Source organism: Penicillium longicatenatum (assembly GCF_028827895.1).
Source record: "Penicillium longicatenatum strain IBT 33135 chromosome Unknown contig_1_segment0_segment0, whole genome shotgun sequence".
Lineage (NCBI taxonomy): Eukaryota > Fungi > Ascomycota > Eurotiomycetes > Eurotiales > Aspergillaceae > Penicillium > Penicillium longicatenatum.
Genome location: NW_026643119.1, coordinates 3,963,949 through 3,987,708, shown reverse-complemented (window position 1 = coordinate 3,987,708; position 23,760 = coordinate 3,963,949). Strand labels below are relative to the sequence as shown.

The window sequence follows — 23,760 nt, the reverse complement described above, 5'->3', positions numbered from 1 at the left end:
GACAGAAGTGATGGAGGAGGGGAAGAAGGAAAGAGGTGTAGGTTTGACAGGGGTCAGACTCTCACGCCCAAAGCCCAAAGCCCTGTAATCGGACCGCTAGAACTCATCTAATTTTCTATTTGAATTCGAGCTGGGTGTGACCTGGGATTCGATTGTTGCACCGTTTCTATCTCCCCTGACATTTGGTCCCTCTGGCCCCTTGGGTACACTTCTACGCCCCATGACGTTGCGTTCCCGGTTCCATCAGGCACTGAGTTTAGTGGAGATCTAGACCTGAGGTATATGGCAAAGCAGGGTTTTCATCACCATGTTAGGTAATATGGTCCTTATTCAAGATAGAGCTTGAGAGACCTCTTCTGTGTACTTTTTCTATATACGGAGTAGTTTCAAAATGTATATCTCGATGAGACAAATCACACGCAACATTCCAATAAGTCATACGTAATCACATGACCCACTATAAGTATCCCAAATTAGATTGAAACTCTGCACTTGACCTAGCACTTGACCTAGCACTAAACTCCCATGTCATGCAAATTCATACTTCACCTCATAGACTCCTGAAAGTCCGACCTGCACCTTCCCATTGGTAATAACGCTTCTGCTAGTTCGCGCCGGTGGATCCCAAACCACTTCAGCCACGCTCATACGTGGACGGGATACTCCACAACCGGTATCATCTCGATCATGGAAGAGGACAAGATCCAGACATGAACCCCGTTGCAAAATTAGACTAGTGTCAGCCGAAAGACCAATCGCAGCCCTGGCACGAGTGGACACGCATTCATATAAAAGTCCAGCATCATCCTGTGCCCCTGCCTGGTAAACCCCCACCCCAACACAGGCCAAAAATAAGGGATCGGCAGAGCCCCACGGCGTAAAAGCATTGCCAACGTTGTTAACACCAATAACTGCGTCCAGATTGTGCTTACGGATCAATTCGGGAACTCTAAGGGTACCCCTGGGCCGTTGGTGGGGACCTCCTTGGTCCGGCGGCGCGGCCATATATAGATCGCTAGTTGGTAACCCGACGAAACTCACGGGAAGATCATTGTCATGGATGAAGCGAGATATTTCGTGCCATTCTTCATCGGTGAGGAGGGTTAAGCGGGTGCAATGTCCGAGCATCACGCGTCTCCGTGTAGATAGACTAGTCCAGCCTCGTTGTTGCAGTGTCTGCAATACATACCAGATGAGCGCCTCTTTGCCGGGATCCAGATTATAGTCCAGATGGAAATCGACATGTTTGTCAAGGAGTAAAGCGCGATCAATCGCCCATGCGATGTTCTTCTTTGAAGCCTCCACGCTGGATTCCACGTAGGGTGTGGTTCCCAGTACGTCAATCTGCGAATAAGTTCCCAGAGCCTTTTCGAGCAAAGTGCGATTTTCTTCCCCGTATTCGCTGGAGAAAATGGGATCTTGGGCGAAACAGGCGATCTGAATATGACAGGCCTCGTTCCATTGGCTCTTCAGGGCAACCGCTGCATCTAAACAGACCAACTGAACTGTATGATCGACTTCTACAAAAGCCCTCATTGCTGTGACTCCCGAGGAAACAGACTCGGCCAACAGCCACTCCCCTCTTCTCAAAAGATCAGCATAGGTGAAGTTCTCTTTGGCCTTGGTGGTGAAAGATAAGGCTTCTTGGAAAGTGCCCGTGCAAGGTAGGAGATTGGAATATTCGCGTGCATTATGAACAAATGCTTTGTCCAAATGAATGTGTGGGTGGGTCAAGGCCGGTAAAGCAAGAGGAGCTTGGATGTCATCTGCGGAAGAGTCGTGCGGGGTGATTGATGCGATTGTGCCTTGAGAATCCGACGGGTACTCGAAGTCGATATTACAAGCAGATGAGCACCCAGCGATTCTTACTCCCTGTATTGATCTTATTCTCTCACTCAATTTAGGAGGCGGCATGGTGTGGGATGAAAAAGGTGTATCAGAGATTAGAGCCGTGTCTTTTATGATGCTCCACTCGCGGGGAAGTCCGTCTTGAGCCGCAGAACGCCGTTCCATTCTCAATTATTCATGCATTAGATACCCTGACTAATAATAAAAAATTAAAATAAACAACATGTTTCCTGTTCGAGCCTCTTTCATATCCACCAAACTATTGTTTTGCGTATGGCCAGGTCCAGTTGCGGATATACTCAGGATCCAGGCCATTTTCGAAAGCCTCCGCTTTACCAGCGAGACGTGCATTAGCAAGCTTCTCTCTCGCACTCGATGCAGTATTTCCCAGAGAAGGAATCAGGTCAATTGCATCAATGGCCAAACTAAACCGATCGGTTCCGTTGCGCATCGCCAATTCGAACGGAGTATCGATGTTACCCTTCTCGCGGTATCCCCTAACGTGCAGGTTATGTTGACCAGGTCGCTTGTAGGTCAATCGGTGAATAAGCCAGGGATAAGAGTGGAAGTTAAAGAGGATCGGCTTGTTGTCAGTGAAAATGGCCTTCCATTGGCGATCAGGCATGCCGTGCGGATGATGGATCCCGGAGATCAGTCGGAAGAGGTCCACGACATTCACAAAACGAACCTTGAGAGTAGGAACATATTCGCGCAGGAGTGCGGTCGCAGCTAAAGCCTCGTGTGTCGAGACATCGCCGCAAGATGCGATCACGATGTCTGGCTCCTCGCCCTGGTCGTTACTGGCCCAGTCCCAGATTCCAAGACCCTTCGTACAATGTGCGATGGCATCCTCCATATTTAGGAACTGGATATGCTCTTGCTTATCTGCCACGACGACATTCACGTAGTTCACACTGCGGAGACAGTGGTCCATGACGGACAAAAGGGTGTTTCCGTCAGGTGGGAGATAGATTCGGACTACCTCGGGGCTCTTATTGGCTACCACATCCAGGAATCCAGGATCCTGATGAGTAAAACCATTGTGATCTTGTCTCCAGACAGTGGCTGTGATCAAAATGTTGAGAGAGGCAACTTTTGCGCGCCATTCCACCTCAAGGCACTTTTCAATCCACTTGCAGTGCTGATTGACCATCGAATCGATGACGTGCACGAAAGGCTCGTAACTGTTGATGAGACCATGGCGTCCAGAAAGAATGTACCCTTCGAGCCAGCCTTCGCAAGTATGCTCACTAAGGATTTCCATAACACGTCCACTCGGAGACAAATTGCCTCCGTCGCTGTCCTCCTCAAAATAATCTGCCATCCAAACTTTCTTGCCTGCCTTGTAGACCTCAGCCAGCTTGTTTGACTCCGTTTCGTCAGGGCCAAAGAGGCGGAAATTGGTCATGTTCTTCGCGACTACATCACGAAGGAACTTAGCCATGTTAGCCATGCCTCCTGCAGAGGATTTTCCGGGGACAATGTCCTTGATCGCATATTTACGGAAGTCATTCAATTGCAATGGCTTGCGCAGGAGACCACCATTGCCGACCGGGTTGGCACTCATGCGCGAATTACCAGCAGGTGCAAGCTCCCTGAGTTCTGAAATAAGCTTGCCATTCTCATCAAAGAGCGTCTCAGGCTTGTATCCCTTCATCCAGGTTTCAAGGACCTTGAGATGGGCAGGATTGGTAAGGACATCGGTAATTGGGATTTGATGTGCGCGCCAGAAACCTTCCAGCAGCTTTCCATCAATTTCTCTCGGAGCGGTCCAGCCCTTTGGCGTGCGAAGAACGATCATGGGCCATCGGGGACGGAATGGTTTATTCGATGATCGGGCTTGTTGCTGATACTCCCTGATCTCTTTCACACACTGCTCAAGTGTGACAGCCATGGCCTGGTGCATGCTATCCAGATCACTTCCCTCCACGAAATATGGCTTCCAGCCATAACCGACCATCAATGCAGTCAATTCCTCATGACTGATACGCGCAAGGACCGTCGGATTGTTGATCTTGTATCCATTGAGATGAAGAACAGGAAGAACGGCTCCATCGGTGATCGGGTTGAGAAACTTAGTGCTGTGCCAGCTCGTCGCGAGAGGACCGGTCTCGGACTCTCCATCACCAACCATGGTCAAAGTGATGAGGTCTGGATGATCAAAGACAGTTCCAAAGGCATGCGAGATGGAGTATCCAAGTTCTCCACCTTCATGAATACTACCTGGAGTCTCGGGTGTAGCATGACTTCCAATGCCACCGGGGAACGAGAACTGCTTGAAAAATTTCTGCATGCCCTCAACATCCTCGGTCTTGTCCGGGAACACCTCCGAGTAGACACCTTCAAGGTAAGACTGGGATATAATTCCAGGGGCGCCATGGCCAGGGCCAGAAATAAAAAGCACATCCAAATCGTATTTCTTGATCAGGCGGTTCATGTGGATCCAAGTAAAAGACTGGCCTGCATCGGATCCCCAGTGTCCCAGCAGTCGAGCTTTGAGATGCTCGACTTTCAAGGGCTCTTTAAGAAGCGGGTTTTCACGGAGATAGAGCATGCCGAGGCATAGGTACAAGCTGGCGTGAAAATACCCGTTCATCTTGCGGACCTCTTCGGGGTCGAGGCATTTCCCAGATACCGTTGAGCGGGCATCTCCGTAAGGCGAGATGCTTTTGGCTTGGGCATCATTGGAATGAGAGGCCATAATGAATTACTGTGTAAGTGAAGCCGACCTGACGATGAAAATCATGGAATCAATGTGATGAAGTATATGGTCGGCGAAGGTAGAGAGGCGATGATGAGGAAGATAGAAAGAAGGGCAGATTCCAAGGTTAATATAAAGGACCAAGTTTCACAGGCAATTCCAGCCGAATCTTGTTTTCTTGGTGAAAATGCATTAGAAGTCGATTGATGAGTGGCCTGATCCCTGGACTGTACTTTGTCATGATCCGGCCGGGAAAAGCAGTCAATGACGTGTAGCCGTTGATGAACGCACCACTACTACCTTTTGATCCCTGCATGTTTCCCCATATTTGTGAGATGACATAGATTGGCCATTTGGATTCTTTGGAAGGTCGCTTAATATAACCGAGCTTTCGTTGTTCCAAGATTCACTAAACGGGAATTGTTCCTCTTGGTCATCGACCATCTTAGATTACCTCCGCCGATATCCGGATTGCAATTGCCGGGAATAATTAATAATGCTATATTAAAAAGACAAGGATAGTCAACGACTGGCAAAGAAATTCGAGAAAGAACTCGGAATTCGCTAAGAATCTCATCTTGAAACTGTGTTCGGCACTGGTCAGAGACGAGGGTGTCAATCTGGAGATCATCGGCAATGTCCCAAGATCATGGGTACACAAGGTCAGATAATCAGGTGAACTTTGATATTGCCACAGCGTCCCACAGGCACCCCGATTCAATCGTGCGACCACCTAGTGTATCGTGTTGTCTCTGGCTACTAAGTCTAGGCCCCTCATCTGGGTCCATGGGCCAGTCGGTTAGAACGCCACCCAAAGCCACCCCAATTCCTGTGTAAGCGGGAAGGTTCAACAACTTGCGTTGTAAAACATTTACAGCATGGACTAGCACATGGTCAATATAATTCATATCGAGATCACCTGATTAAAACAGTACATAGCTGATTATCTCTCTATCCAATCGGTCTCAGTTGCCCGTGAAAGTACAATTTCAGCCATTCTTTTTTGGTGAGACGCTGACCCAGAGGTCGTGCCCATAAATATTGTCAACATCATTATACCATCTTCTCAGTTAAAGGACTGAATATCTGGACCTGTTACTGTCATCTCTTCTCGGGCTTGTGATGAGTAATGATCCCTAAATTCGTGAACCAGAATGAGATCAGCAAACAAGATTGTCTCTATACAATGTTCAAATTCATAAAATAAAAAATGGATTGTTCAATAATTGAGGAATATTCCCACAGGAATAGCATAAACATGGATAGAAGAGCCTTTAGAGGTGCGAACAATCCACTGCTGGGACCTAGTGATTAGACGCATAGAAGCGCCATTGGGCCCTAAATGACATACATATCAGCGATCGAAGCTATAAGCTGGGATCTACCGATCTCAACAGTAATAAGAGGCTGTACCGAGAGCCTTTGGTCGAAAATTTCCTGCGGTTGAGGAGATCAAAGCTGCGTTGCGGTCGCACAGGACCTAAATGGGCTCGTAGCCGAATCGAGGGGCCTATGTTGATGCGGAACATCTGGGCATTTGAGTAAAAAATTCAACAAGTCTGTTCCATGGCATCTCGAAATGTCCCTACAAGGACTGAGGATGATGAGCGACGGAAGAATCAGAAAGGCACGAGAGATGGCTACCTGAAGTTAACTAGTTACAATGTCTGGAGGACGTAAGCTACGCTGGATGCTTAACTGATCAATCCTGCCGCAAGGCTCACAGATTTACATAACATTTATCTTAAAAAATTTAGGTACCAAATAGAATTGTGTTACACATAAAGTATGTTGATATCTGGATTACCAGTGTGTCTGGGGAAAGACAGGCCCCTCAAAATTGAAAAGCTGGAGGCTGAGTTAGAGATTGCTTTTAAACATTGATCGCACTAGCCTGAAGGGACGTATATAATACTTCAGTCCTATATCGTTTATAAAATCTACAGTAGTGAACCCACCTGCCAAAGGACAGGATATAGGTGATTTGTAATCCATTCAACGTCACGGCCCCACATGTTGTCTGTGATTCGGGATCGAACTGTAGATAGACAATTAGTCAGAGACTCGGAGTTGGTTTCAGCGGTCAATTTAGGATTGGTAATATCATAAGAAAGGAGGGGTAAAGCAAATAATAAAGTGATAGTGCCATCAGAGTAAAAAAGTCGCCATTTTAGTTTCAATCCTTCCAAGACATAGATGGCCATCGAACCCTTATAAAAGCCCTCAATCGTCCGCCCTGGGAAATCAGCTATCACAAACCAGCCTAAATCAATTGATAAATACCAAACCTCTTTAATCAAAAAAGCAACATGACCACTCCTCTACGCACCGCCATTATAGGCCTATCCTCCGGAGCAACAACCAACTGGGCGGCCGCCGCCCACCTCCCTTCCCTTCTCTCCCCTAGTGGTAAGACCGTCTTCACCATCAAAGCTCTATGCAACAGCAGTACCACCGCAGCATCAAATGCCATCGAGACTTACAATCTGGAGGCATCTACTGTAAAACCATACGGCGATCCCGCCTCCCTCGCAGCGGACCCTGCCATTGACCTCGTCCTCTGTAACACCCGAGTCGATAAGCACTTCGAGACGGTCCTGCCTAGTCTCCTGGCTGGAAAGGATGTATATATCGAGTGGCCAATCGCGTCGAACAAGAGCCAAATAGATGAGTTGCTTGCTGCCGCCGCTCAAGGTGGGGGCCGTGTGGCAGTGGGATTACAGGGACGGTTTGCGCCGCCAGTCTTACGAGTCAAAGAGATACTCGCATCAGGAAAGATTGGGAGGCTACTCAGTAGTGAAGTGAGATTTTTTGGAGGCACGCGAGATCGTGAAATTTTGCCGGTGGGACTGAAGTATTTTGCCGAGAGGGATATTGGAGGAAATCCGATCACGATTGGAGTTGGACATGGTAAGAAAGACAAATCTTGCGCTATATTTCTATTCTAAGAATATCTAGTCATTGACTATATTCAATCCGTTGTGGGCGATATCATCCCTGGAACGGACGATGTACACCTCCAAATCCAGCGTCCGGATATCCGCGTTCGAGATCCCCAAACGAACGCGATAATTGACTCTATTCGCTCCGATGTACCTGACTTGCTAAGTCTACATGGTAAGTGGGATTAGGATAGTGATAACCTATATTATAGGCGCTAATTAGAAACTAGGATCTTTACCTGAATCCCCTCATGTGCGTGCTAACGCCAGTCTTATCGCGTATTTTCATCGTGGTCAGCCCTACCCTGGCGATCCATCATTGACATGGACTTTGACCGGAGAAACGGGCACGATCCGATTAACCGCGCCAGCTGGTATTTCGCTGCAAGCCGACGCATACGCGGAGCCGGTGACCATCGCAGTGCACCAATTCGATACGGACAAAGTGGATCAGGTCTCGTGGACCTGGTCGGAAAGGCAGATGGAGGTGCCTATTCCGGCACGATCAGTGCATCATTCCTTGCTTAGTTTTGCGAATAGGGATGAGTCGGGGTATGTGTCGCTGGAGGATGCAGCGAAGAGGGCTGAGCAGATTGCGGGCTGGTTAGAGGGCTAATAGAGTCCGTAGACTGACAGAATGATCAACTGTTATTTTCATTGACTGGAATCAAGACTGGGAAAGAGATGAAAATTAAAGACTATAGTGCATAGGGACTATAGACTTCAGATCTCTACGTGTAGACCCACTTTTCTTAATAGGGAAAAAATCTTCGTGACCAGTTGGCAGTATGTATACAGGAACCAGGAACATCAAACTACGTAATCTGGGCACATTTTCCGCCAGAAAAGTTAAATCCAGATTCTTGCCGCCGTCCCGACCTTAAAAACCTGCTTGCGCCTCCAAGTTTTGTGCACATTATGTGGACCTCGCATAAGCCGCACAGACCAATAGAAAAAAAAATTTCTGACGAGGAAATTTTGCACGCGACCCAAGATGATGCTGGTGGAGACTATAAAAGAGGCCGAGAGCCCAGAATCCGACGATCAATTTATTACCGTCAAAATGTGGCTGATAACCTATCTAGCCTACCTCCAACTAAAAATCAGTGCCCTAATCCTAAGGGTCCTAGTCAGACTAGTTGAAGGAACCTTCACCTCAAACCCAGATGCAGTCCATAACCTCCCATCACGGGATCCAAGACGCAAAATCAAAGTCCATATCTACAAACCTTCACTATCAAAGACGGACATCCTAGAACCAAGACCTGTGTTGATCAACTTCCATGGAAGTGGGTTCGTCATCCCAGCTCACGGTAGCGATGACGCATTCTGTCGAGAAATCACCCAACGCACAAATTACACTGTCCTAGATGTTCAATACAGACTCTCACCCGAGAACCCCTTCCCAGCTGCAGTGCACGACGTCGAAGACGTCGTCAAATGGGTCCTGCAGCAACCCGCACATTATGATCTCACTCGCGTAGCAGTGTCAGGCTTCAGTGCCGGAGGAAATCTAGCATTAGTCGCCGCATCGACTCTATTCCCGAAAGACACCTTTCGTTCTGTTATTACTTTCTATCCCAGTACTGAGGGCCACAATGATCCGGCTACATTGGTTGCGCCGGAGGCGGGTGGGCGGACGATCCCCGTATCCACTATGCGTCTTTTTGCGCGGTGTTATGTTCAGGCTGAAGTCGATAGACAGGATCCGAGGATTCTTCCTGTTTTTGCTGATCCGGCGCGGTTTCCGAAGAATGTTCTTGTTATCACGGCTGGTTATGATATTCTTGCTGATGAGGGAGAAAGGTTAGCGGTGCAGCTGAAGAAGGATCCGAAGAGGAATGTTGTTTATCAGAGGATGCCGAAATGTAATCATGGGTGGGATAAGAAGGCTTTGCCTGGTACTCGGGAGTGGGAGCAGAAGAATTTGGCTTATGATTTGGCTGTTGAGATGCTTCGCTCGTAAGGTCTTGTCTATTATTGTTTTGTGTTTGCATAGCCAGAGCGCAATCATCTATGGATGTCAAAAGCAAAGTGCAGAGAAGGCTCGTATGTGAAAGTGTATAGACTTTGAAATTTTTTCGTTTTCTCATTTACAGGATGCGCGGTTCAAGTCCTAACAAACATGCTGTAAATACTATGGTTATACGATTTTGAGAACAGTATGCCAATTTTGGTCTCATCACCGTAGATGAAATAGGTTGTTAAGGCAAAGATTGCAAATTTTGTTCGGAAACTCTTTTTGTGGTATAATTGAAGTATAAGCCTAATGGGAAGCAGTTCCTTAGAACAATTCTGTTCGTTTAGGTTTGATCTATTACGTTATCCAAGGTCCTGCCCCGGATATGTCCCGAATATTTCTGCTCTGTGATATATTAATTTGGTAAATGATTTCTTATAAGATCTCAGCAATGTTGCTGCTTGGGGAGACACTGAACGTGAGTTGCATAGATTGCAGAGACTCCGGCGTGTACTCAACATGAAAAATCTTGTCCCAATGGGATCGGAAGTTTTCGTCGGCCTGTGGTGTTTCCAACCACAAGACGCTTTTAATTTGGACGAGGGTATCGTCAAAATCATGCAACTGCAAAGCTTCTGAGACGATTTGTGCTTTCTCAACAAACCACTCGTAATTGGTCGTGCCCGTGGAAGTCAACAGTCCAATTGAAATAAACCAAACATCAAGTGAGTCATACACACGAGGTGTTGATTCAATTTGCTTGAAACATTCCACGAACCGGGTGACCATTGTATTCATAATGACTGCATGTGAGTAGTAGGTTGGCCCCTGGATGATGAGCATATAAATTATAATTGCGTAGCGAAGAGATTGGGTGATTGGTGACGGTTGGGAGCTTTCCGTGTTCGGGGTAGAGAGAAGAAGTCGGTGTATGACAAAGCAGGTGAGATCATGAAGTTGTGTTGGTGAGAAAGGCATTCGCTGTGATCGTTCTAACACGCTGCGGAGGCGTATGAAAACATTCCAGACGTCAAAGTCGACGTCAATGTTATTGAATCCGGATAAATCATTAAGGGCGGTTGGGTCCAGCTGCCATTCCGGGATGCAAGGTATGCCATCTCCAAGACCGACGTCGTCTTGAGTGTCGAATTGAGGATGACCCATTATGAGCATTGACACCCTTCCGCAAATCAGCATCTTACTTCTTCGGGTGTTCACGGGTTACTCACCAGCTGACCATTCGGGCAGTAAGCGGGCTGGTCTGCCTCACTGAATTGATGCCACCTCTCATATTGACCAATTTCTTCACTCCATCAACGTGCATCTGGCTGACATCGACATTTCCTTTGCCGAACTATATAGGCGATATTGTCAGTGATTGGCCTTAGCGCAAAGTTGGTGGATATTAGAAGTTTTACCTCAATGGCTGCCAAGGTGATGACAGAATTCATAGTACCGTCTTGTACAGCCAGTGACATATTTTCAACTTTGCGCCGTAATAGCGCAACAGAATCAGCCATGAGAAGTTCCGAGGACTGAAAACCTTTTTGCGCCAACAACTCTTCGTCAAGGCATGCTGTTTGTAAGGATACATGGAATAAAGCCGGATCGCCGAGAGCAAGTGGCCACCAAGAGATAAGGAATGGGTTCGATGTGGTGCTCATATCGAGAGGATAATATTGAAAAGCGATCTTATGAAGGACTAGACTTGTAAGCTAGACGTCGTTCAACAATTTCATGCAGCGCATACGTACAGCCATATATAAGACGTTGGACTTGCTCCCGCGGAAATCGTGTCTGTGGATAAGAATCGAATGGATCAAGGGATCCGAATGTGCAGTCGGTCAATGAAATGGATACATCCAGAGGTTTTGTTAGAGCGCTCTCTTCTCTCCCGGGGGCAGCCGGCGCCGCCCAAGGTTCATTGGCATAGACACATTGGATTTGACGCTTGTTGCAACGAGAGCAGCGGGGTGTACGAAGATCACAGCTAATTTTAGACTTGAAACAGGCAGCGCAGGACCGACGTAGCGTTTGGCGCATTTTGGGGAGGGAACGAGACCCGGCGCGTTTGTGCAAGTTGAACAATTAATTCCAGGAGGAAGAGATGGTGGAGACAATCTAGTCTTTGCTACGAAGCCCCACACCGCCTTGGGGGCTTATAGGCTACAAATAGCCCTATCTAACTACATTATTGCCAATTTCCATTGGGTGACATCGCATATACATGCAGTATGAGCTATGAGAGGATAGTGAATTGATCTTGGTTCCTGGGAGAATCCCTAACTTCTTCACCAAGCCGTATAAAGAGGCAGCACCGCAACCAAGTAGGAAAGGAAGCCCACCGTTCTGGGTGGTGATATGGCCTTGTAATACGGGCTCTTCCTCCGTTCAGGGGCTATTAATTGCCCCATGCCCGGAAATTCCGATCGATCATACAATGCTCACGAAGAAATGAGCAGATCCCCCGCTTGGAATTGAATGTGGATTGCCTATTCAAGACTAGACCCCGGAGGCCATTTCAACGCTAGCCCAAATAGGACTAGACCCCGTGGTCAATCTATGTCAATGCCGTTGAACTATGCTTACGGCATCGAGCGTCTTTAGGATATCAAAATGACTTAATTGGATAGCCTGGAAATCGTACGGTCTGATCTGATGTTAATTGGGCAATGATGATACAATTTCCACACAATCGCATATTTGCCAGACCCATCGAGCCGCCAGGGGTCGACATGTCCCGAAAACCGTCTTTTTTAGTACGTACTATACAGAATGCCGACAACTCCTGCCTACCTTAAATTCTAATGTTTGTCTCTCTTGTATGACCCACAAAGAAGGCTAGAGGCTGACCTGAAAATCTTATAAGAAAGCGCTGGAGCATCCCTCCTAAGTGTGCCAGACGTTGTAAGGCTCCTCGCCAGCAAAATAAATCACCGCCATGGCAGTTGAGTTCGTTAGCAACTCTAGCGCTCAACATGAGCTCCCACAAACATGGCCTACTGGGCCCTCCAATTTCGAAGGGATCCTACCAAGCGCCCTTGTCGGCTGGTCCACTTGGCAATATATTGTGACTTTTTTGCTGGGAGTGGTGGTTTACGACCAAGGTACGCAATTCGAACACCGTCTCCATGGATCCTGCGGCTAATGACAGCTTAAGTCATGTATATCAAGCGCAAAGGCTCTATTGCTGGGCCTTCATTTAAGATTCCCCTTATCGGCCCCTTTCTCCAGGCCCTTGACCCAAAGTTTGAAGAGTACCTTGCGCAATGGGCGAGCGGGCCCCTCAGCTGCGTGTCCGTGTTCCACAAGTATGTACATTCGCACTACATCTTGAACACATATTGCCAGAGCTTTTACTCACATATTGCAGATTTGTTGTCCTTGCCTCCGACCGAGATATCGCACACAAGGTGTTCAAGTCCCCTTCGTACGCCGAGCCCTGCATAGTGCCTCTTGCTAAAGACATCCTGGGACGCACAAATTGGGTTTTTCTGCAAGGCAAAGCCCATACTGAATATCGGAGAGGGTTGACACCTCTGTTCACCAACAGAGCCTTGGCAACCTACTTCCCCATCCAAGAGAAAGTATTCACCCATTACTTTGACAAGTTCGTCACCGCTAGCAAAGAAAATGGCAATCAACCAATGGCTTTCATGACCATGTTTCGTGAGATCAATTGTGCGATCTCATGCCGTACTTTCTTTGGAGATTATATCTCCCAAGACGCAGTTAAAAAGATTGCCGATGACTTTTACCATGCCACGGCCGCCCTCGAGTTAGTAAACGTCCCTCTGTCGATTTACATCCCCTTCACAAAGCCATGGAAAGGAAAACGGATATCCGATGCAGTCCGCGTCGAGTTCGCCAAGTGCGCAGCGAGATGTAAGGAGAATATGGCAGCCGGAGCAGCCCCAACCTGTATCGTGGATCATTGGGTATTGCATATGATGGAGTCGAAAAAGTACTATGAGAAAATTGCCGCGGGCGAAACAGACGCTGCAAAGCCCACAAACCTAGTCCGAGAGTTCACAAACGAAGAGATCAGCGAGACCTTGTTCAGCTTCCTCTTCGCCTCACAGGATGCCTCAAGCAGTGCGACAACCTGGCTTTTCCAGATCCTCGCCCAACGACCCGATGTACTCAATCGTCTTCGCGAGGAGAACCTCGCTGCCCGCGATGGTGATAAGAGCAAGCCTTGTGATCTCGCTATGTTGGAATCGCTTACCTACACCAGCGCCGTTATCAAAGAACTCCTCCGCCATAGACCACCGGTTATCTTCGTTCCTTACCTGGCTAAGAAGAACTTCCCTATTACGCCGGATTATACTGTTCCAAAGGGATCTATGGTCATTCCATCTTGTTACCCGGCTCTGCATGATCCCGAAGCATACCCAGAGCCGGAAGTCTTTGACCCTGAGCGCTGGATCACGGGGGATGCCGAGTCCAAAACGAAGAATTGGCTCGTCTTTGGAGCGGGAGCACATGACTGCCTTGCGAGGAGATATGTGCCCCTATCCATGGCGGCGATGATTGGTAAGGCTGCAATGGAACTTGACTGGACGCACCATGCCACGGATAAATCGGAGGAAATCAGAGTGTTTGCGACGCTTTTCCCGATGGTAAGTTCCATCCCACATCTTATCGGTGTTCGGCTTTGTGACGGGGGGTTGTGCTGATTCATAATCATTCAGGATGGGGCTCAGTTGGTCTTCACTAAGCGCTCTTAAAAGAGTATTAATGGCAACAAGTCGTTCTTTCGGTGTTTGGTTATTCGGCGTTTGATTAGGATGAGAAGGGGAAGCATCTAGGATGTGTAATATCCCCCTTGCCTGGGTCCGGGCTTGGTATGCAGGGTCGCGCCCAACTTAATTATTCATTTCAGCGCGTTTGACTCTTCACGTCATGACAAATCACACTAAATTTGTATTCCAATCTATTTAAACTCTTCAATAGTGATGCCCTTAAGGCCAAAGCAGATATCATGCCGGCTTGGCAGGTTCTCACTCGAAGGTAATCTTGGGCATGCATTATCCAAATCTGACACGAGCTCTGCTTCCGCCACAAACCTAGAAGCCAATAGGATATATAGCGCCAGCAATCCCCGCCTCCCGTTTCTTCCAAAGCTTCGACTCGGGTTCTGAACTTTTGATGACTCATTCATAACCTCACCTCACTGATAGCCATAAGCAAAGTTGCTGGCGCTAAGCCTTCTGCGACTTCAAAAATCATTTCCGTCAGATTACTAGTTCGATGGGGTTTTATCCGAAAGCTCGGCAGCAGCGGCTCGGTATCAATCACCCGACCGTTCGACCCCTTCGACTGGCCGTGCTAAAAGCTGCCGTCATCAATCTCCTTGTCCTGCAACTTCTGTTTCTGGGCCTATTTTGTTACATCTTCGGATCACTTTTCCAGCAGACAACACATGTTCATAACATCAATATTCTTTTCGTCGATTATGATGGTGGCGCAATCGGTACAGCTGTCCGCGATGCCTATCAGAAACTCAAAGGCCCGGGGTTTCCAACTCTGATGGAGCAGTCCACTCTGGCATTCCCCCAACCTGATCTTACCGTCGAGGCTGTTTGCAATATTAAATATTGGGCAGCATTATACACCGCGCCCAATGCAACAAATCGCTTACTCGCCGCGCTAGGAGGAGGCTTAGCCGCTTCCTCATACAACTCAAGCGACGTCTTCACGATGGTGTGGAATGAAGCGCGCTATCCCACCGTAGTCGACTCTGCTGTCTCTGAAAGCTTGACATCACTATCACAAGCTGCAAGAGTGGCCTATTTCGAAGAAGACGGGAAACGGTTGCTCCAGACTGTGAACAGCTCGGATTCTGCAGCGATTGCCGCATTTGTCGATCCCTGGACTTTAGCCTCCCTAGATATCCAAACAACAAAACAAGGATCGCGACTGATCTACAATACCCTTGTCATCATCCTGATCCTGATCCAGGAATTCTTCTACCTAGGATTCATCAATGGCCTCTATCAGCAATTCAAACTCTACACCGCAATCTCGCCCCATCGGATTGTGATAGTGCGTCAAATTATTTCTGGCCTTTACACTCTCGCTGGGTCTCTCAGCACAGCAGGTGCTATTTGGGCCTTCCGACACGGCTGGCATGTAAACGGCAATCAATTCGTGCTCACCTGGATGACACTCTGGCTATTCGCTCATTTGAACTTCCTCGTGCTGGACGTCTTCAGTATCTGGCTCCCACCTCCATTACTCCCCATGGCGCTCATATCCTGGGTGGTACTGAACGTCACCTCCATCCTCCTCCCATTTGAACTTTCGCCGGCATTCTACAAAGTCGGGTACGCGCTCCCGGCGCATAGTGTATTCCAGGTCTTAATTGATATCTGGTCTGGTGGCTGCAACCCTCAACTCGACTATGCGCTTCCTGTTTTGTTCGCTTATGAGGTTGTCAGCATCGTTCTCAGTTCGATTGGCGTTTATCGACGGGCCCATTATGGCGTTATTAAACAAGAGGCAGAGGAGAAGTCGTTGCAGCAGCGCATTGAGGCGGCTGTTGCTGAGAAACAGGCACAAGAGACTAGACAGGATGCATTGGAGGGGGAGACGCCCCTCAACGAGCCGGAGGAAGGAGCTGCTATGCAACGACGGGGAACTGTGAACACCCTCGAGGAGAAGGAGGAGTTGGTTGGTATTATTCGGCGGGAATTATCACGGCCTGCTGAGAGGGCAGAAAGTAGTCGCGAGAATACTGGGCCCTCCTTTTATTTGCCATACAAGCAGTGAATTTTGAACCATGTGGGTCCTATTATTTGTCGGAACTGGGTTGTAAAAAGCATAAGTCTATGAATCGAATATATCCATAATTTTCAGAACAATTTACCCGCGAAGATGGATGAGTCGAGCTCATATAGGGCTCACGGAAGAAATACTCCGTGAAAGACCCACTTATGGGGCCTTGCTGAATTGGGAATATTCAAAGCCCGAACAACTATAACTCGAGCACGGGCTAAATAGGTATGATTCATTGGTGTGGGGGATATGAGGATTAGCAGGCATATTGCCAACAAGGCGCTTGTCTTCAAACCCCTGCCGTTATCTCCCATGAACGCCCACCAGGATCAGCATAATCAAAATCTGTGTCACTTGCCAGGTGAAAAGCCGGCATTGTGCTAAGTCAAGTCGATGAGACGGTGGCATATTGAGTTCAGTGGCATCGCGCCAATATAGAAAATAGCAAATCCTACTAGATACACATGGTACAAAGATCGCCGGATGTATAGAAAGTACCCGAATACCATCACCCGCAATAAGCGGAGAAGCACCACTGACTCAGCAATTCCCATCTGGCACACCGAGTCTCGTGGAGGTGGATCATACTGTTTTCAGAGTTTTTGAGTACAGATCGCTCACCGAATCGGATTGACCTGATTGGGGAAAGCCGACATGCAGGAATATTGCATCTCATGACCTTTGATGTTGGGTTGATAATCTACTGGATCTAGGCTAAGATCCATCAACCTTTCTACTCTATACCCGTCAGGCACGGAATGAAGATGGGATCGGCTAATTTCTGCTGAGACCGGAGCAGGGTCCTCCGAGCGGTTCCCGGTGTAGATGTGGGCATCACAGGGCCAACGGTTGGGAGTAGTCCGGTGGGAATTTTCCTTTGCTTGTGATTTGCTTAGTTGTCGCGTATTGTTTTGCTATGTAATATGTTACTTCGAATTGACCTTGGCTGCATGGTCGCGCTGGCCATTGGCTGAGTCAGCCGTGGAAGGTGTCCAAAGCTCCCTTGATACTGGGCAGGATCCTAGGAAGTAGTCAAATCTAATGGGTGATGCAATGGCGTAGCTCTAGACTTGCACAGGAGGTAGCATACCGTATTGATAGTTCATGGCCGTGCGCAGGGAGATTTTCCCCGATATTGTAGCTGCGCGCCGTGAGCAACCAAGCCCGGACTGCAGCGGCGGTTGCCCCACCACAGACATCATACCCCACCAACAAATACGTCCCCCTCTCCCCTTCTTTCCTTTCCCTTTCTCATCCTTTCTTAAGCCATTTTGAAAGAGTATGTTGCTGTGATTCTCCCTTTACCATTTCCAGTTACTGACATTTCTATCAGAATCTGCCATCATGGGTTATTCTGATCTGGACGTGTTGGCTATCAACACCATCCGCCTTCTCGCGGTATGTCATTACTACCTGACGCTAGGTCAATCAAGGGTCTCAATTGGAGAGCGAAGCTCCGATTGAACCTCACCCATACGCAATTGATTGCATCGCGACAATTTCCCTATAGTCATGCTGACCGCGATTCTAGGTTGATGCCGCTTCCAAGGCTAACTCGGGTCACCCCGGTGCCCCTATGGGCATGGCCCCCGTGGCTCACGTCCTGTTCAACAAGTTCATGAACTTCAACCCTAAGAACCCTGAGTGGGCCAACCGTGATCGCTTCGTATTGTCGTATGTGCTACCCGCCACCTCCGTCTTCCCCAGCAGCACATCTGCTGCCCCGCGCGGCAAACTACCCCTCAATTGAGATCAGCCCCTCTAACCGCGTCGATCGAACAGTAACGGACACGGCTGCTTGTTGCAGTACTCTTTGCTCCACCTTTTCGGTTACCAGCTCACTCTGGATGACCTGAAGGCTTTCCGTGTAAGTTTCTAGAGTTTCCAAAATTTCACGCCAAGAAAGAGCTTCGTGCTGATCTTTCCTAGCAACTCGACAGCATCACCCCCGGCCACCCCGAGGCCCACGACACCCCCGGTATCGAGGTGACCACCGGTCCCCTTGGTCAGGGTTTCGCCAACGCTGTTGGTCTGGCCATTGCCCAGGCCCACTCCGGTGGTATCTTCAACAAGCCCGGTTTCGAGCTCTTCAACAACTACACCTACTGCTTCTTCGGTGATGGCTGTGCTATGGAGGGTATTGCCAGTGAGGCCGCCTCCATGGCCGGTCACTTGCAGCTCGGCAACCTGATTGCCATCTACGATGACAACCACATTTCCATTGGTGAGATTGACCCAACATCAGCTAATACTGATTTAGACTAACGCTTTACAGACGGTGACACCAAGTGCGCCTTCACCGAGGACGTTATGAAGCGCTTCGAGTCCTACGGCTGGCACACCGAGTGGGTCAAGGACGGTGACAACGACCTCCAGGCCATCGAGGACGCTATCCGCAAGTGTCAGCAGGTCACTGACAAGCCCTCCGTCATCAAGCTGACCACCACCATTGGCTTCGGCTCCAAGCTGGCTGGTACCGGCGGTGTCCACGGCAACCCCCTCAAGGCTGACGATGCCCAGCACGTCAAGCGTTCCTTCGGCTTCGACCCCGAGCAGAGCTTCGTCGTTCCCCAGCAGGTCTACGACCTTTACCACCAGCACGCCGCCGAGGGTGCCGCTAAGGAGCAGGAGTGGAACCAGCTCTTCCAGAAGTACGAGCAGTCTTTCCCCACCGAGGCCGCTGACCTGTCCCGCCGTCTCTCTGGCAAGCTGCCTGAGGGCTGGGAGAAGAGCCTCCCCACCTACAAGGCCACCGACGCTGCTGTCGCCTCCCGCAAGCTGTCCGAGGCTGTCCTTGAGAAGATTCACAGTGTTATCCCCGAGCTGCTTTCCGGGTCTGCTGATCTGACTGGCTCCAACAACACCCGCTGGAAGAACGCCGTCGACTTCCAGCCTCCTAACCTTGGCATTGGTGAGTGGTCTGGCCGCTACCTCCGCTACGGTGTCCGTGAGCACGCCATGGCTGCCGTCATGAACGGTCTGGCTGCCTACGGTACCGTCATCCCCGCTGGTGGTACCTTCCTGAACTTCGTCTCCTACGCTGCCGGTGCCGTCCGTCTGTCGGCTCTGTCCCGCGTCCGTGTCATCCACGTCGCTACCCACGACTCCATCGGTCTGGGTGAGGACGGTCCTACTCACCAGCCTATTGAGACTTTGGCTCACTTCCGTGCCATGCCCAACTGCATGGTCTGGCGTCCCGCTGATGGCAACGAGACCAGCGCTGCCTACTACTCGGCTCTGACCGCTAAGCACACTCCCTCCATCCTGGCCCTGACCCGTCAGAACCTGCCCCAGCTCGAGAACTCCACCATCGAGCGTGCTCTCAAGGGTGCCTACGTCGCCGTTGACACTCCCAACGCTGCCGTCACCATCATCTCCACCGGTTCCGAGGTCGGCATCTGTATCGATGCCGCTACCTACCTCCAGGAGAAGCACGGCGTCGCTGCCCGCGTTGTCTCCGTTCCTTGCTTCGAGGTCTTCGATGCTCAGGACAAGGCCTACCGCCTGTCTGTCCTGCCCGACGGTATCCCCGTCCTGTCCGTCGAGGCTTGCTCCACCATGGGTTGGGAGCGTTACGCCCACGAGCAGTTCGGTCTCAACCGCTTCGGTGCTTCCGGTCCCTACAAGGAGGTGTACGCCGTAGGTTTTTCTGATCCCCTCTTTTCCAGCTTATTACTTACAGTTTGCAGAAATTCGAGTTCACCCCTGAGGGCATCAGCAAGCGCGCCATTGCCACCATCGACTTCTACAAGGGCCACAACGTCCGCTCCCCCATCAACCGTGCCTTCCAGCAGATCCTGTAAGGAACGACGAAATGAGTCAAAATGTTATGATTGTTTTTTAGTTAAGAGGCGACAGCCCTTATACACAATATTTAAGAATGAAATAGAGCGATGTCTGCCAACCAATATTTCCGATCTAGATCTAAACTATATTGCGTGGCTCACAGAAGTCTTTTCTGCATCTCGACTATACCCTTCGTCATCACCTCCTTTTTCCGACGCTCTTCCGCTAACATAGAAGGTCCATACGCCTCCTCGGCCTGTCTCACAACAGCCTCCCTCCACAAAGCCCCAGTACCATCCTGCTCCCCATCAATATCAACCGCCCCCAGCTGCCCCCAAACATTCCCCAACGTGGGCGCCAGCTTCTCCAAAAACCCCCCAATCCCACCCTCCCCACCACCCGCATGATAACTCTCAAAAACACCACTACCAGCCCACCTAGGCCCCAAACTAGCCATAACAAGCGCATCCAAGTCCTTCACTGAAACAACCCCCTCCCCAACAAGATAACAAGCTTCCCGCAACAACGCAAACGCAAGTCTATTCCCCACAAACCCAGTAATCTCCTTATGAAGCACGATAGGTCTGTAGTATTGCTCCCCAGACGAACCCGGACCCGGAACTCCTTCAAAATATCTCTGAACAAACTCCACCTCCTCACTTCTAGTCCCAGGTCCAGGCACAATCTCCACAAGCGGCATAACATGCGGCGGATTAAACGGGTGCGCAACGAGTAATCTTTCCACGACATCGGGACTACAAAGCGCACTTTGAGCCGAGGCCGCGATCCCAGATGAACTACTCCATAGATGTGCGTCTGGCTGCGTGTATTTTGTGACTTCTTGCCAGAGAGCCTGTTTCGAGGCTGTTACTTCGGGGGATTGTTCTTGGATTATCGTTGCGTTTTGGACGGCTTGTTGGATTGTTGTTGCCAGGGTTAGCCGGGTAGATAGCAGGGTGGATAGGTTTTCGTCTTTTTCTTCCGGGGTTGGGATTTGAGAAGGGTCTAGGTAGGTGGGCAGTGTGTTCCGGAGTTGAGCTTCGAAGTCTGGGCGTGGATCGTAAATTGTTACCGTTGTGTCTGGACGGCGAAGGTGGAGGGCTGTCATTGAGAGGCCGATTGTGCCCCCGCCCAAGAGGGCGATGTGGTGTTTGTAGATTGGCATGCTTTGGAGTTTGGATTCGGTGGACTGGGATTGTGGTTGGAGGTTGTGATTGCGGGGAGAGATTGGGGTTGTTTATTGCGGGGGTCTGTTCTCGACAGACCGAGGTACAGAATGTGTAGACCTGAGTCCCACTTTGCAAAAGTCGTGCCCTCGAGATTTGTATAATAACTTATGAACCTTGATATGCGCTATGGCCCTCTTTGTGATTGAGTCTCATTTTCATATTTTATTTCGGTAATCTTTGCGAAGTCAATTTTTCAACAATTGTACAAGTAAACGCGTTCAACCCATGTCTAAAAGAAATCTTCATAAGATCACGGAGGAAATGTATAGAATTTGATGGTAAAGAACAAGAGGAAGGTACGAGAGCTAGGGAAAGGTTTTAGCATGAATTTATACTTCAGCACTTGGGTAAAGATTTCAGTAGTCCGCAAGGCTGTTTCTCTACGGGATATAAAGTAGATAAGACCTAGGTCCTTTATACCTACATGATCATCCCCCAGCATCATCCCCATGAGCAGCAAACGAGACCGAAAGAAAGGGTACCTCAAACAAGGGGCACAATTAAAAATGAGAGCCCTCACAAAGTACTGTAGGTCATGAATAGCACTCCTTACAGGACCAGCGAGCAGCCAATCACAACCAGCGCCACTAAGCACTCGTGGACCTACATAAGTAGCTCAGTGGGTCTGGCCCCGGAGCCTGACAACCCTCCATTGGCCCACTCAGCAGAAGAAATATGCTACATACCTAGAGTGACCGAGGCATAATACCACTCAGCCCCTAAGGGGAGACAATCCTACAGACTGAGAGAATTAACTAGTCTCATGCTCAAAAATCAACGTGGCCACGGGCGCGTCTACCACTAATAGAAGCGCTACCCGTCTATCTTCAAGCGCCTGAATATCTTCGTCCCGGGCCCCATCAACACTACAAAGGCGAGACATGACAGCCATCAAGACAGTCTCCAGCATTGAGAATACAACAGTGGCTAGCCTGCTGCCTAATGGCTACAAATTCAAGTGGGGCAAAAGCAGACACACATCCCTGATACAAGCTGCCAAGTCGGGGCACTATGCAGTGGTCAAACAGTTACTTGAAAAGCATACGAATGTAAATCGATCGAATGACTTTTTTCGCACGCCACTCTCCTTTGCTGCAGAGGGTGGACACGAGGCCATACTGGATCTATTACTTGAGAATGGCGCTGAAGTTGAAATTCCACTGTCAGTTCGAGCACCGCTGGGCAAATCAGCACGGTCGCCTCTTTCTTTTGCTGCAGGGGCTGGATATGAAGCAGTAGTAAGGCGATTATTGAACGAAGACGCGAACATACACTCAACAGATTGTTCAGGGCGAACATCATTATCATGGGCGGCGGGCGGCGGACACGAAGATATAGTAAAACTGCTCCTTACAAAAGGAGCTGACGTCGAATCATCGGATGAGTCTGGACGGACAGTCTTGTCATGGGCTGCGAGAAACGGGCATGAAGGGGTAGTAAGACTCCTCCTACAACATGGCTGTGATGTCAACACGAGCGATCAGAAAGGATTCCCACCTTTGTTTTGGGCCATGAATGAAGACCATGAGAATGTTGCCAGTCTCCTTGTTGAGAATGGTGCGATCACCAGGAGTGAAAATAGTATTGGAAGCGCATACATATGCATGGCTCAAATCAAGGGACAGGAAACACTGGTCAAAGTACTTCTTGATCATGACGCCGGGCTAGAAAGTGCCGATTGTTTCGGTCGGACCCCATTGCTATGGGCTGCAGAAACTAGGCGATTTTCAATTGTGAAGCACGCCATTGACAAGGGTGCTTACGTCGAGGTTAAAGACATGGAAAACCGGACACCGCTGTGGTGGGCTGTCAACAATCAACACGAGGAGATGACCGGCCTTCTCATCGAATATGGAGCAGATATAGAGAATCGGGATAGAAGCAATCGAGCCCCGTTGTTGCTGGCTTCAGAGGCTCATCATGTAGGTCTGGTTCGACTTTTGGTTGAGAAAGGTGCTATTCCGGATATTGAGGATGCCCATGGTAGGACCCCGCTGATGTGGGCCATCATGTATGGGGATGAGAGCCTGGTGAGTATTTTATTGGAGAGAAATGTTGGCTTGGAAAGTGAGGATAGAGTGTATGGGCGGACGGCCCTGCTGTGGGCTGCAAGGAAACGGCATTCAAGCGTCCTGAAGCTACTGCTCGACAAAGGTGCTTGTATTGAGGCCCTTGATAATGACGGTCAAACGGCGTTGTCCATTGCAGTAAAATACGACTTCCAGGAAGTGGTCATGATTCTCCTCGAGAAAGGTGCGGATGTCGGGGCTCTAGATTTTTAGCAACCCCAAACGAAGAAACAAGGAAAAGAAAGAAAAGAAAAAGTCTATCAGATGACCACAAATAAAGCGTGATTCTTTTGGGCTCTGTATGATCTTCCAGGGTTCTAAACTCATAGTTTTGTTATTTGGCTGTATATCACATATGGATCAGGAACCTTGTTGACTTCAACGCATCGGTCCCGCGGCGGCCAACCCCAACACCATAGCCTCTAATATAAATATCTCAGGAGCA

The 23,760-nt window shown here is 49.2% G+C and overlaps 10 protein-coding genes across 10 annotated transcripts; 6 read left to right on the top strand and 4 right to left on the bottom strand.

The window, feature by feature from the left end:
• Positions 1 to 528: 528 nt before the first annotated feature.
• On the bottom strand, positions 529 to 1,914 carry N7484_002268 (putative zinc metallopeptidase; the record flags this gene model as incomplete). The annotated part of the gene is made up of 1 exon (XM_057112688.1): positions 529 to 1,914. One exon carries the CDS (start codon positions 1,912 to 1,914, stop codon positions 529 to 531), a length of 1,386 nt encoding a protein of 461 aa, XP_056977425.1.
• Positions 1,915 to 2,107: 193 nt separating this feature from the next.
• On the bottom strand, positions 2,108 to 4,549 carry N7484_002267 (phosphoketolase family protein; the record flags this gene model as incomplete). The annotated part of the gene is made up of 1 exon (XM_057112687.1): positions 2,108 to 4,549. One exon carries the CDS (start codon positions 4,547 to 4,549, stop codon positions 2,108 to 2,110), a length of 2,442 nt encoding a protein of 813 aa, XP_056977424.1.
• A 2,309-nt stretch (positions 4,550 to 6,858) lies between these two features.
• On the top strand, positions 6,859 to 8,107 carry N7484_002266 (Gfo/Idh/MocA family protein; the record flags this gene model as incomplete). Its single annotated transcript, XM_057112686.1, has 3 exons — positions 6,859 to 7,459; positions 7,508 to 7,666; positions 7,722 to 8,107. The coding sequence occupies 3 exons, from the start codon at positions 6,859 to 6,861 to the stop codon at positions 8,105 to 8,107; spliced, it is 1,146 nt and encodes a 381-aa protein (XP_056977423.1).
• Positions 8,108 to 8,485: 378 nt separating this feature from the next.
• Positions 8,486 to 9,457, top strand: N7484_002265 (alpha/beta hydrolase; the record flags this gene model as incomplete). Its single annotated transcript, XM_057112685.1, has 1 exon — positions 8,486 to 9,457. The coding sequence occupies one exon, from the start codon at positions 8,486 to 8,488 to the stop codon at positions 9,455 to 9,457; it is 972 nt and encodes a 323-aa protein (XP_056977422.1).
• Positions 9,458 to 9,886: 429 nt separating this feature from the next.
• On the bottom strand, positions 9,887 to 11,494 carry N7484_002264 (Zn(II)2Cys6 transcription factor; the record flags this gene model as incomplete). Its single annotated transcript, XM_057112684.1, has 4 exons — positions 9,887 to 10,631; positions 10,681 to 10,805; positions 10,870 to 11,153; positions 11,206 to 11,494. 4 exons carry the CDS (start codon positions 11,492 to 11,494, stop codon positions 9,887 to 9,889), a joined length of 1,443 nt encoding a protein of 480 aa, XP_056977421.1.
• An 898-nt stretch (positions 11,495 to 12,392) lies between these two features.
• N7484_002263 (Cytochrome P450 61) lies at positions 12,393 to 14,181 on the top strand (the record flags this gene model as incomplete). Its single annotated transcript, XM_057112683.1, has 4 exons — positions 12,393 to 12,558; positions 12,612 to 12,762; positions 12,825 to 14,073; positions 14,146 to 14,181. 4 exons carry the CDS (start codon positions 12,393 to 12,395, stop codon positions 14,179 to 14,181), a joined length of 1,602 nt encoding a protein of 533 aa, XP_056977420.1.
• Positions 14,182 to 14,704: 523 nt separating this feature from the next.
• Positions 14,705 to 16,225, top strand: N7484_002262 (SNG1 family protein; the record flags this gene model as incomplete). Its single annotated transcript, XM_057112682.1, has 1 exon — positions 14,705 to 16,225. The coding sequence occupies one exon, from the start codon at positions 14,705 to 14,707 to the stop codon at positions 16,223 to 16,225; it is 1,521 nt and encodes a 506-aa protein (XP_056977419.1).
• A 1,252-nt stretch (positions 16,226 to 17,477) lies between these two features.
• Positions 17,478 to 20,141, top strand: tktA (transketolase tktA). The gene is made up of 7 exons (XM_057112681.1): positions 17,478 to 17,510; positions 17,565 to 17,629; positions 17,763 to 17,905; positions 18,014 to 18,098; positions 18,161 to 18,455; positions 18,507 to 19,870; positions 19,921 to 20,141. Exons 2-7 carry the CDS (start codon positions 17,576 to 17,578, stop codon positions 20,032 to 20,034), a joined length of 2,055 nt encoding a protein of 684 aa, XP_056977418.1. The 5' UTR covers positions 17,478 to 17,510; positions 17,565 to 17,575; the 3' UTR covers positions 20,035 to 20,141.
• A 33-nt stretch (positions 20,142 to 20,174) lies between these two features.
• Positions 20,175 to 21,182, bottom strand: N7484_002260 (Dehydrogenase multihelical; the record flags this gene model as incomplete). The annotated part of the gene is made up of 1 exon (XM_057112680.1): positions 20,175 to 21,182. One exon carries the CDS (start codon positions 21,180 to 21,182, stop codon positions 20,175 to 20,177), a length of 1,008 nt encoding a protein of 335 aa, XP_056977417.1.
• Positions 21,183 to 22,127: 945 nt separating this feature from the next.
• N7484_002259 (ankyrin repeat domain-containing protein) lies at positions 22,128 to 23,528 on the top strand (the record flags this gene model as incomplete). Its single annotated transcript, XM_057112679.1, has 1 exon — positions 22,128 to 23,528. One exon carries the CDS (start codon positions 22,128 to 22,130, stop codon positions 23,526 to 23,528), a length of 1,401 nt encoding a protein of 466 aa, XP_056977416.1.
• Positions 23,529 to 23,760: the final 232 nt, after the last annotated feature.

Bases quoted from the DNA above. Each gene is read 5' to 3' on its own strand.
- tktA (XM_057112681.1), top strand. From the start codon at position 17,576: ATGGGTTATTCTGATCTGGACGTGTTGGCTATCAACACCATCCGCCTT. The intron at 18,099-18,160 runs GTAAGTTTCTAG...GATCTTTCCTAG, and splicing joins ATGACCTGAAGGCTTTCCGT to CAACTCGACAGCATCACCCC. The intron at 19,871-19,920 runs GTAGGTTTTTCT...TACAGTTTGCAG, and splicing joins CCTACAAGGAGGTGTACGCC to AAATTCGAGTTCACCCCTGA.